The sequence below is a fragment of the Phytophthora cinnamomi genome, assembly GCF_018691715.1.
Source record: "Phytophthora cinnamomi strain GKB4 chromosome Unknown Contig46, whole genome shotgun sequence".
In the NCBI taxonomy this organism is placed as follows: domain Eukaryota; phylum Oomycota; class Peronosporomycetes; order Peronosporales; family Peronosporaceae; genus Phytophthora; species Phytophthora cinnamomi.
In genome coordinates, this window is record NW_027150979.1 from 471637 (window position 1) to 483779 (window position 12143).

Genomic DNA, 12143 nt, shown 5'->3' on the forward strand with positions numbered 1-12143 from the left:
TACTTGCGCAAGTACGTGGCCAAGCCAAGGAACTGCCTCAGTTCCTTGACACTTGAAGGCGTTGGCCATTCGTTGATCACTCTGACCTTTTCCGGGTCAGGGCGAACACCATTCTTCCCTACGAGACACCCGAGGACGGGTATCTCGCTCGCCCCGAAGATACACTTCTTCAGGTTCGCGTAGAGCTTATGCTTTCGCATAAGCTCAAGTAGCTTCCGGAGATGCACCCTGTGCATCTCTACGTCAGTCTTCCCGTCCACAGCTTGGCTGTTGATGAACGCATCATCGAAGTAGCTCGGTGCGAAGTCGCGCACCGAGCGCAACAAGTGCGTCACGCACCTGTTGAAGGTCGCAGGGGCGTTCTTAAGCCCCTGCGGCATTACCAGCCATTCCCAGAGCATGCCGCTTGGTGTGCTCACTGCCGTGAGAGGGATATCGCTCTCACGCATTAGGATTTGGTAGAATCCATCTCGCAAGTCGAGAGCACTGTAAACGGTGCTCCCGGCCATCGAATCGATGATAACATCTTTTCGCGGTATCGGCGTCTGCGCCGGTATCGTCGCATCGTTCAGCTTGTTGTAGGCATGAACGATGCGCCATCCGCCCTGTGGCTTTTTGACACAGAACGTCGGAGCACTGTGCGGGGACTTTGATTCTCGCACTTGTCCTGCTTTGCGACGACTTTCAAAGAAGTCGTCGATTGCTTTTACTTGCTCTCGCGGCAGTGGCCACTGCCGCGTGACACAGTACTTCGTGCTGAATGCCCTTATCCTGCGGAAGCTCCGCAGGAATCTCTTCCGGGAGTACGTCTTTGTACTCCCTCAACAATTCGTAATAGGGACTCGACTTCAGCGAGTCCCAACCTTGTTCCTCGAAGCGCTCTCGCTTCGTCTTCGCACTGAGAGTGTCTTCACTCTCAGTGGTACTTCCCATGAAGAGCTGCCTCAGCTCTTCGCTCTTGCTTTCCGTTCTTGCGCTGTTCGAAAGAACGCAGACCTGCTCGATGCGTCCATCGTGCAAGTCGCGCGTGAAGCGCTTCCAGCCATGAGCTGGAAGCGAAGTCAACTCCGACGCTTCGTCGGAGGATTAGCGAGTTCCATGTCACGATACTGGAATCCAGTATCGGTGCGCGTCAAGACGGTTAGCGTCTCGACATCCGGCGTCACCGCCTCAGTCTGCCCAGCAGACTGTTCTTGTTGCGTCTCGGTCCCGGACCGAGACTTGCGCAGCGTTCTCCGCATGCGCCGTCTTCTTGTTGTTCTTCTGGTCCAGGCCCGGCCGTGGACAGTTGTTCGCCGGCGGACCCTGTCCGCGGGCGTGCGGTATCAAGCCCAGCTTGACCGCATGTTCCTTCGTGCAGCCCGGCTGCACGGAAATGTGTCTCTTCGCCGGCAGACCCTGTCTGCGGGCGCGCGATATCAAGCCCGGCTTGATCGCATGGCGCTTCGACGTGCAGCCCGGCTGCACGACAGCATGCAAATTGCGTCAGTGCGGTACGTTTCCAACCGTTTGCACTGTTTGCAGCGTCACCTCCCGGAGTTGACACGCCTTCGTCACCTCGACGCCATTCATTGGCGGGGCCCCTCATGACCGAGGGTGCGTGGCGGCTCCCGGAGCCGACGCGTCGTTGCCGACCTTACCTCTTCGGGTTAGGGACTGTCCCTTATTGGTTCCCAGAACCGACACAGCTTCACCTTCCGACGTCGGCAGCACCGCCGACGTGGGTCCCACTTGTTCGCATCCTTGCGCACCCCTTGGGCACTCCGAGACAGCAGCATTACGCGCTGTCTCGACTGGTGAGCCGCGCGCACCTGCTGGTGCGTGCGCTGCGGTAACAGGACCATCGCTCTCTGTCCCGCAGTCGCGACCGAAGCGCACGAGCGTGCGCTTCTTCCAGTCTATCACCGGATCATGCCGTGCAAGTCACGGCATGCCCATTACCACGTCGAACTTATCGTCCAGGTCCAGGACGATAAAGTGTTCGACAAACACTCGTTGTTTGTACGAGAAGCGCACGTTCACGACGCGCTTCTCAGTCTTTATGATGGCACCTGTTGCCAGTCGTACCTCCAGAAGACATCGAGGTACATTTACCACCTCGAAGTCAAGACTCGGCAGGCTCCGTAGTCGAACAAAGTTGTTCGACGCGCCCGAATCTACCAGAGCGCAAAGAGAGTCGCTCGCTCTCTTCGACGTTACCTTCAAGATGACCAGGTTCGGCCTGTCATCTTGTTTCTTGCAGCGAGATCTGGTCTCACTGGGGGCTGTAGTCCTCAGTGTCGCGTGCCCAATGTCGGCACGCGTGACTGCATTACCAGTAGGGCGCCCCGCGCCTACTGGATGTTCACGTTTTTGTTTGTTCGCGGCGATGCCCGGCATCGCCACGACGGCCACCATTGTAGTGCACGGGAGCCGTGCACTCTCGTGCAAAGTGACCGATCCTTCCGCAGCGGAAGCATCGCACATTACTTCCGTGCTGGTGGTGACCAGTAGCCGTTGCATTCGAGAGGTCCATTGGTTCCGGACCTCCCGTGCTCACTACCGGGCGCGGTTGCGACCTCGGCACGTTCGCATGCAGTTTAGCCTGCCCCAGGCTAAACTCTTCGTGCATTGCGAGAGTAATCGCAGCTTCGAGAGTACTCGGGTACTCTCGGAAGAGATAGGTCTTCACAGGCCCATCTCTCAGTCCCTTCATGAACGTGACGACTTTAGTCGCCTCGTCTATCGGGTTGGTCACGATGTTCGAGACCAAGTACCGTTCACGCTGCGCATAAGCATGGACGTCATGCTTACCCTGCTGCAGGTCGAGGAATTCCGCCCTCGACCGGAACTCATTTTGCGGGGACTCAAGCGCTTGTTTGAGCTCCTCTTTGAATACTTCGTACGTGCTGAAGCACATAGGATCGGAGAGTTGGCGTCCGTACGCCCAACTCCTTGCGCGTCCGCCAAGACATGACATGGCGAACGCAACCTTTGACAACGGGTCGACGTTACGTCGAGCCGCTATGGCTGTGTCGAGTTCGACAAGCCATCGGAGGAGAGGCTCACCCTCTCTTCCTACATAATTGCTCACGCTCAAATTTAATGATTGAGCACGCGGTGTCGTCCCCGACGACGCCGTAACTGAGGAAGCATCATCGCGCTGCTCCTTCATGATGAACCCCAGAGCAACACCATGTTCCTCTGTCGGCGATAGCGTACGCAGCATCGTAGCTATCGCCGCCTCCCCAATGACTGTTGACAGTCGTTGGAGGGCCTCCCACTCCGGATTTGATAGGTAGGGGCAGTCCGCGCGTGCAACATGCGTTGCAGGCGTGTTGGAGCTCTCCATGGGCACCTCCGTGCTCATGTGGTTCTCGGCTCCGCGTTCGTACACCCTGTACGAACGTCACGTAGTCGGTCGTTGGACGGACTACAAAGTGCTGCCAGGTGTAGTGGGCCTACTTTGGCTCACTAGTTTAGCTTACACGTCGCGCTACGTGTATGAGGAAGCGTAGGAATTTATTAATAATTTGAATTAATTATACTTGAGTCCACAAGTATAATATAAATCAAATAAAACACCAAGTAGCTATTTTAAGGTAAAATGAGAACTGTATTTGTTTGTAAATTGATCTTCCTCCTAGAACTGCTAAAACTGTTTATCATCTATAAAGGGGTTGGCAGCGGCTGGCTCAGAGCCCCACTAATATGCATGTCTCTGATTGGTAGAAAGCAGCATCTTTCTACCAATAGGATCTTTGGGTAGGTGTGGACCACTCATTGTGGTGGCCCACTTCAATGTATCCATTGGTGTGGCATACACCAAGGTGAGGAAGTATCTAAAACCTTTAACAGATATTTATCTGATAAACCATAAGTGACAAATGTCATGCACAAGTGATAGTTGTCACTTGTGACCGTTGTCATGCACAAGTGACTGTTGTCACTTGTGTGTGTAACCCCGTTATACTTCAGCTCAGGTGAGAGCCTCCACCGCTGGCTATACATTGCAGTGTAAGGATCCTTCACGTCGATGGGATGCTTAATATCACGCTCCACAGGCAACCCGTCAGGTAGCTCGAGTGTAAACACATTGTCCTTGTAATCGATAATGACAGGTTACGTGGGGTTCTCTTGAACGATGCCCAATCTGTTTGAAAAATCGTTTTGCCTTCTCCGTTCTAACATTGTCAGGTTCATCACTTCACCTACGGTCACGCTAAATCTCCTTAATCGTGTCGTTTGTCAGCGCAATCATGAAATCGTGTTCGGGCTGCTCCTTCGCAGGTAGCCGTAGAAACTTCCGCAGTTTCTTTCGCGTACTGTACTTCGTTTGGACTCCTTCTGAGGCAACCACTCCAAGGGTAAACATTGCTTCAGTTTTGGCGTACTTTCTCTCCCTCTTATAGAGTTTCTACACGACATCAGCTGGTATTAGTTTCGACTTCGCCCTCCAGCAGCGTTTCTGGCGCGACGGCTCGACAAGAATCACGGCTTATCGTAAGCGAGTATTTGCTGGCTACAGCTCGCTGAAGCTCGGAATCTATAGTCAGACTGCGCTTCCTTCTGGGTGTCAACGTTTCAGCTGTTGAGTCTCCAATCGAAGCGTCCTTCCTGAAGTATCGACGTTTCCCGTCAATTTACGGTTGTACATCCACGAAAAACGGCATCCCAAGAACGCAATCAAACTCGTCTGGAATGTCCAACACAACAACGACACACTGGTAGTTTGGGTACCGTCGAGGCGAAATTATCTTCACTAACTCCATGAGCGCTTCCCCAATATTGTTGTTTCCCACATTCACCTTGATCGTTCGGTCTGTGTACACGTGTGTTCTCAATGCGTTTTTCTTCACGTAGGCTCGTGACACATAGACCGTCGTAGCACCGCAGTCCACCAAGAACTTGGCGCAAATCCTGTTCACACGCTGCTCCATGCTCCCATTAACAGCAAACAATGGTCCGCGGTTTTAGACGTGAGGGCCTTCGCAAAGTAGATTCAAATTAGCTTCGTTTACGGTTAGATCTTCTTCGCTAGCACTCACCACGTCAGGTCCCTCTGGCGTGGCTGATTGGTTCCCTGTTCACTTTTCAACGTGCTGCAGTCGCGTTTGAGGTGTCCAGGCTTGTTACAGTGGTAGCACACAGGACAAACCTTGGTTTGTTCCGCATGCGCGTTGTGGTCGGGTTTGTATGAACGCTTGCTGAACGGCTTCTTGCCTTGGAACGGATTCGATCTCGGCGGTCCACGGAACCGTTGCTCACGCTCTGGTTTCTAGCGACCAGCTTTGCGCTCACCACCGAAATGGGACATTTCATGCATGGTGGGTTTCGCCCAACGTCGTTGCATTCTGTAGCTTGACGTAGGTTTGCGCGGCACGTTTAAGTCCGTCGTAGTTGGTCTACTTCGCTCTTGTTCTCGACGCGGAAGATCAGCGACGAGTACTTTCTATTGTACACCTCAATGTCACCAATTTGGCGGAGTTGACGAAGCTTCTGTCGGAGCACCGTTTGATAGTTCGACGCCTCAAAGTGCGTGAGACCGTCGTGGGTAAACTGGCCCCACGTTTGCTCCTAAAGCTGGCGCTCGAGAGGCCCAGCGCAGGAACCATGCCGACTCGGGTTCCTCAATTGCAGTACCAGCGATCGCTGGTAGCGTGTCGTTGCTGTCCGTCGTGTCGTGGCCGTTGATGCGGCACAGCGTCTCTACTTGAAAAAAAACACTGGCGCACGTCTTCGCCGCGCTTCCTTTTGAGCTTGGGAAGGCCACTTGGAACTCGAGGATTGGTCTGGGTCAGCGTTGGGCGCGGCGCTTGGTTCTTGGCTTGTAGAGCCGCGATCTCGATCGCAGTTGCGCGAGCTGTGCTTCTATCTCTGCTTGCATCTCTCCTCCCGCGGCTGGCGGGTCGTGGTTGTTCTTGCGCGTGGCAGGGGCCATGGTCGTTGAGCCCTGACCAACAAGTGCTACCAGTGATACAAAACGGGCCCTGCGGTGGGCGGAGGAGGAGGTACTTAGGGCTGGCGGGGAGATTGCGAAGTGCGCTGGTCATTCCCCGACCAATTGCCTGCAGCCAAACACGTGGCTGAGGGAGCTCCTGTATTTAGGAATATACTTTTTAACGTGACTTGGCACACTGCTGAAAGTCTTACAGGTGGCCACTAGATTGATGGGCGTCTGCGATTGAGATGTGTGCTCAGCGGCTGCGTCGATGGTAGCGAGAACGCCCTCCAACCAGCTTGGGTCGACCTTGATGCATTCGGTGAGGTTAATCTCGAACACGGCAATCTTGGACCTCATGATCTGGTCGATCAAGACGGCGTGCAAAAGGGAGATATTTTTGGCTCCGCAGCGGGACAGGTCAACGTTTGGATCAACTAATTACAGCAACGGAGAGATTGCAACTGCCGACAACCTAACTGCCACCTGTCACTGCTATGAACAGAGATACAGCGCAACAAAATATTTAGCCAATGAAATGATTTCTAAATAATATGTTTAACCAATAGTCGTTGGTCTTGAAAAATGTAAATTTGTGGAGACCAGTCCGTAAAATGGAGGCAGCCAGCACGACGGAGGAGCCCCCGGACACGGCTAATGCCTCGCCCTCGCAGCTTGTAGCTGTATCGGAACTGATATCGGCAGGTGTAGTGCTGACGAAGCGACATCGTAAGCACTACACCATAAAGAAGAAACGGACTGACCTGCAGGCAATAAAGGGCAAGAGTGAACGAGAAGCTGCTCGGTCCGAGGGAATCCCGCGCTGGACTCTGAACGACTGGAGGAAGGACGAGGAGAGCATCTTCGCGTACGAGAGGAGCGAGAAAACCCCTCGCGCGCACCAGGGCGTCCTGAGACGGTGCCGTTTAGCGGCGAGCTCATCACGTTCATGAAGGACGCCCGCCGCGATTCCGAGGTCCTGACAGCCACGCCGATGGCCTGCTATGTGCGGGACCAGTACCCAGAGTGGCTAGAGAGCTACATGGTCGGTAAGAAGGACGCTGCCACGGCTTATGAGTCTCTGCTTAGGCTGCTTAGGCGCTTCGCGTATCGCCACGGGTTCGTCCAGCGAACGCCCAGCGGTCTCAAGGTAATATGCTCTTAAACTGTATTTATGCTGCTAAATCGTAGTCTTTTGCCATTAAAACGTAATATGTGCTCTTAATTTGCGTAGTTGACGCTGTTATGTGTAAATTGGTGTCTTCTTTTGCATAGGAGAAACTTTCCGATCTCGTTGCGCTTCGCGACGAATTTGCGGAGATGTTTAAGGCAAAGTACGTCGGATACGAGGCTAGTACTGTGTTCAACACGGATGAAACAGAAATCTACTTCGATATGCCGCCGTCAAAAATGCTTTCTGAAAAGGGAAAGCTGGCTTCAATTACAGCCGAGCAGAAACACTCTGCTAGGCTAACTGCCGTGTGCACTGGTATTTGCAGACGGCAGAAAATTGCCATTGCTTTTCATTGTTCGAGGCGAAAATTGCCATTGCTTTTCATTGTTCGAGGCGAGCCATGCGGCACTATCGAACAAACTGAGCGTCCAACTTACCCAAACGGTACACATTTTATTTTTTTTATGCATGGTATATATTAATTTAAAGTATTCGGTTGTTTATACTATATTACAGATCATGTGTACACAGTTCAAAAGAAGGCTTGGATGGCCGTGTTTGGCTGTTCTATCTCAGATCCTTGCTGTACATTCACATTTCTGAGCCCTCGGTTTTGCTCGTTGATAACCTAGACTGCCATGTCTCTGAGGAGTCGGCGGAGGTTTTGGCCGACGAAATGCTGACCCACCTCCAGCCGCTGCCTAAAAACTCAACATCGGCCTGTCAGCCGCTCGATGTCGGCATCATGGGTCCTTTAAAGGCCAAGTTGAAGGCGTTGTGGATGGGAGATAGACCGCCCCCACTAAAAGAAGGTGAAAAACGACCGAAAAAGACTGCAAAAGAGAAAAGGCTGGAAACCATCATGCGTGCCATCAAGGCGTGGGAGTCTATCGATTCTACTACGGTTACGAGGGCTTTTAACAAAGCCCTTCTGACTAACTTTTAGCAAAATATAGCTGCCTCCTTATTTTGCTTTAATTCGAATCATAATTTTTAGGATTGTCAAATCTTGAAAGAAACATTTTAACCAATAGGGCTCTATGCACTTTCGTCACTGTTCAACCAAGGCTGGCAGTTACATCCTGTCCGTTGCTGTATTCGATCAATTGTACTAATGTTTAATGAATACTCTAATTCCTTCGAAGTTTTTTGATACATAAGTTGATCCATCGTGTAGGGTTTCGACCTTAGAATACTATATTTTTCTGATAAATTATATTATTTTGTAAGGAGCAGTTGAGAAAATGGTACGCCCAAGTACAAGATGCGTTTTGCGCTTCATGGAAACACGAAACGCCACCAGAACAAGACGTTCGCATGCGATGTGCAGTTTGTTGAACACCGCAAAGAACTGGCTAAATAAAAGAAAACCTACCATAATCGCTGCGACTACCTCAAGCGCCTGGGTCGTGTACACGATTATCAAGCACCCCCTCCCACCCTTCGACGTTCCCCCTCCAGCCCAGACGAGGAAAGTACACGATAAAAATGCGTTTTGGCCGCAATTAAAATGCAGTAGAGTAAAAAATAGAACAAAACGCGTAGACAGGCACAGGGATAGCGCCTGTTCTCTGGACCGACCTGCTGGATCACTACGTCTGGGTAGTGCGCGAACAACGCCTGCGCGGCGTCCAACCCGGCCCTGTTCTCCTCAGTCGAGACCTTGGACAGCTTCTCCTCGGCGCGCTTGGACATCTCGCCGCCGCAGAAGCGGCATGATGCGCGTTGTGTTGGGTGGCGAGCGCAAGCGCATTGCGACCTGCGAGATGGAGTTCGGCATGAAGTACGTGGTACACATGGACGAGATCAGCACGGGCCTCGACAGCGCTGCCCTGTGCGACATCATGAAGACGCAGCGCAGTATCGATAAGAAGCTGCAGAAGGCGGTGGACATCGCGCTGCTGCACCCAGCGTCCGATGTATTTGACCTCTTCGACAACCACTTCGAGAGTCGGGGATCTCGGTGCGCGCCCAAACGTGTCGTGGTCGAATACCTGCTGAACCTGGGCGCGAACCAGCAGCACCAGTCCGAGACGGAGTCACGGGAGATTGGCCGCTTATTGCTGACTTCAGTAGACTACACATGCAATTTAATGTGCAGCGCGTACTAAACACCAGCAAACAACACTGGTTCGACCATTAACGTGGTAGTTACTAGGAAAGTATGGATTAGATCTCTGCCTACGCCGAAAGTGCCGCCAGGCTAAGCTGCGACGCCCTCACGTTCTCCGCGCTTGTCCCGTTGAACGATCCTGTGGTCACCAGCCACATCATCCCCACCAACGACCGAGGCTTGTGCGTGTCAACGTGTCTTTTTATCTTATAGAGATAGTGCAGCATGTAGACGCAGTAGACACCGTTCGCTTGCCGTGGTTTGATAACGTTGGCGTACGATCGAGTCTTAGAAGCTTCCGCTAATTCTGAATGGCCTACCGCATCGCCGAAGTCATAATTCGCGCTTTTGTCATAAGTCCTTCGGAGAATGCACCAATCCGCGTAGCATAATATTCCTGTCGCAGGAATCGATGTCATAGATCACCGTGTAATTTACTCGAAACCGATATCATAAATCGCTTTCACGGACAGCCAACAATATAAATTACGTTCGAATCGATGTCATAAGTCGCACTCAAAGCAACCACCACCTTCTGCCATAACAAGTTTTAGTTCCAAGACAAGATGGCAAACGCAGGAAGAAAACGTACAACAGGCAAGGGGGCACGGCCGAAGCTCTACAAGCGCACGGCTGTTTCCTACCAGCACAAGCCAGATGTGTTTGTCTTTTTAGACACGGCAACCATGGAAGATGCTGTCTCGCACTTCCACCCTGAGATGAGCCCCAGCAAGCGACCGAACAAGAAGCGCCAGTACTACGCGTGGAAGGCTGTTCGTGCTACGATAGAGGCAAAGTGCTTGAGCGGTTTTCGACTCCACTGCCGCGACCGCAGCCGTGGCATGGTGCGACTCTGGATCAACTCCTACGAGCTGACGGTGTACCGGTGACAGCGCTTATGCTGAAGCTTCAGGCTCTCGAAGTCTTCCGCGGGTGTCAGCTAACCCACGGTGCATTCGCAGCAACCTGGAGCTGGCGCAAACACTTCCTTCGCCGCCACAAGCTTTCCATTCGCCGGCGAACCCGTGCTGGTCAGACGACACCCGACGATGCTGCAGCCAAGGCCGCGGAATTCAGCGCTCAAGGTGTACAACGCTGACCAGACTGGTAAGCTTGTAGTTTCTTTAGTTATGGTAGTGTTTCTTTCTAACAGACCTCGCATAGGTTTCAACTACGAGTACGTTCCTACCCAGACTGTCTCGCCGCTGGGCGCTAAGGAAAGACCAAGGACCGCGTGACGGTCATGATGCTTGGCGACAACGAAGGCACCAAGCTGGACCCCTTTCTCATCTTCAAGACCAAGCCGGGATTAAGCTTTGGTCCGAGCTTGGCCCACTCCAACATGGCGTGCAAATCTACGGTAATGCTACTTCTGGGTGGAACAGTGAGCTGTCGATCGCTTTCCTCAGCTACCACTTTCTGCATCGACCTAACATGCATGAGCCAGTGTTGCTGCTTTGGGATGATTTTTCCGGACACTGGCGGACCGACGTGCTCATGTTTGCGCGCCTGCTCAATGTCGAGCTCCTCAAGGTTCCCCCGGGGTACACGTACGTCTGCCAACCGGCTGACGTCGCGTGGAACCAGCCCTTCAAGGCTCGCCTCCGCCATGAATGGGTCGAGTTTCTTGTTGCCCAAGTTCGTGCTGCCGGCGCGGCGGTGGCTTTCAAGATGTTGCCGCCAACGCGTACAGAGCTAGTGACGTGGATCAAGGATGCCTAGGCGAACCTTTCGTCGACGACGATCAAGGCAGACTTCCGGAAGGCGAAGATCGAGACAAGCTTACAGCCAGAGCAACCTCTGTCTCTTCCTGCTCCTCCCTGCACAGTGCCTAGCCTAAACGCGATGGTCATGCTTCTGCGTGAGCACGAGGTCACCACCGAGACTATTGACGCTACTAGAGACATTGAAGAAGATTACGAAGAAGCCATAGTCTAAACATAGCGAACAGATAAGAACTGAAAATAAGACGCTCACTCAGTTGCATACATTACGCTGTTATTGCCTCGGTGCTGGCTGCGTGACTGCGTGCATGGTGCCGCAGTCGAGCCTTGTTGTTGCAGTGCAGATCGACATTTCACCAGTGCCTGACGTCACTTCTGTCGCTTCGACCACCGAGGTGCGCCTTCGAACACCGAGTTGCACCGCTTGACTTTGGGGTGACTCTTCGACTTGGAGCTGAAAATAGACCACTGGGAGGAGTTGAACCCCCGTCTCCCTTGCAGGGCGCTCTCCCGTTGAGCTACAACGGTGGGCCCTGCGACCTACAGAGCACAGCAATACAGCGCGTAAGTAGACAGCGATAGCAAAGAGCTATATGCTTGATGAACGCACCTTTTAGAGTTGGTCGGGGAATTAACCAAACGGCGACAACCCTCTTAGGACAAAAGGCCCCCCCTCAATTCGCTTCACGCGGTCAGTCCAACACTGACTGCAGAGGCGAAGCGGCGGCGTGGCGAAGCGGCGCCAACCAAGAATAGCCAGAGAATGAAAAGTGTGTAATTTACCAGATGGCTACAAAAATTTATCTGACCGAATGTATTTGGACTGTCCCATGTTAGCATTGGCACCCACAAACACCTTGCAGATCAGGTGCGAACAAAGACTTCGGCGATGCGGTATTGCGAAAAACCTCTCGAGAATTCCGAACAAATATTCGGAATCATGCACTCCAACCACAGAATTTACATGATGCAAAACGTTTTCCCAGAAGGAGAGCGTTCGACTACCAGTAAGCCCCAATGGTCATCGAAGTGGACTGGAAGCAAAATGTATTGGTAACTTTCCCACGCCATGTCGCCCGTGATTTCGTCGGCCTTACGCGAGACCCTACTGCACAGCTGGTAGACGCACTTAATCTCAGTGAAAACAACCGCCACGACAGGAAACACAAGCCCCTCCGTTCGTATTGTGTGCCTCGGATAACAGCCCCCGTC

At 52.7% G+C, this 12143-nt stretch overlaps 3 protein-coding genes across 3 annotated transcripts; all 3 read left to right on the plus strand.

Moving 5' to 3' along the window:
* Nucleotides 1-6534: 6534 nt before the first annotated feature.
* Nucleotides 6535-7085, plus strand: IUM83_12729 (Dimodular nonribosomal peptide synthase; the record flags this gene model as incomplete). Its single annotated transcript, XM_067937373.1, has 2 exons — nucleotides 6535-6788; nucleotides 6851-7085. The coding sequence occupies 2 exons, from the start codon at nucleotides 6535-6537 to the stop codon at nucleotides 7083-7085; spliced, it is 489 nt and encodes a 162-aa protein (XP_067790474.1).
* A 1724-nt stretch (nucleotides 7086-8809) lies between these two features.
* IUM83_12730 (ATP-binding Cassette (ABC) Superfamily) lies at nucleotides 8810-9205 on the plus strand (the record flags this gene model as incomplete). The annotated part of the gene is made up of 1 exon (XM_067937374.1): nucleotides 8810-9205. The coding sequence occupies one exon, from the start codon at nucleotides 8810-8812 to the stop codon at nucleotides 9203-9205; it is 396 nt and encodes a 131-aa protein (XP_067790498.1).
* A 568-nt stretch (nucleotides 9206-9773) lies between these two features.
* Nucleotides 9774-10097, plus strand: IUM83_12731 (Gag protein; the record flags this gene model as incomplete). The annotated part of the gene is made up of 1 exon (XM_067937375.1): nucleotides 9774-10097. One exon carries the CDS (start codon nucleotides 9774-9776, stop codon nucleotides 10095-10097), a length of 324 nt encoding a protein of 107 aa, XP_067790497.1.
* Between the last annotated feature and the right edge of the window lie 2046 nt (nucleotides 10098-12143).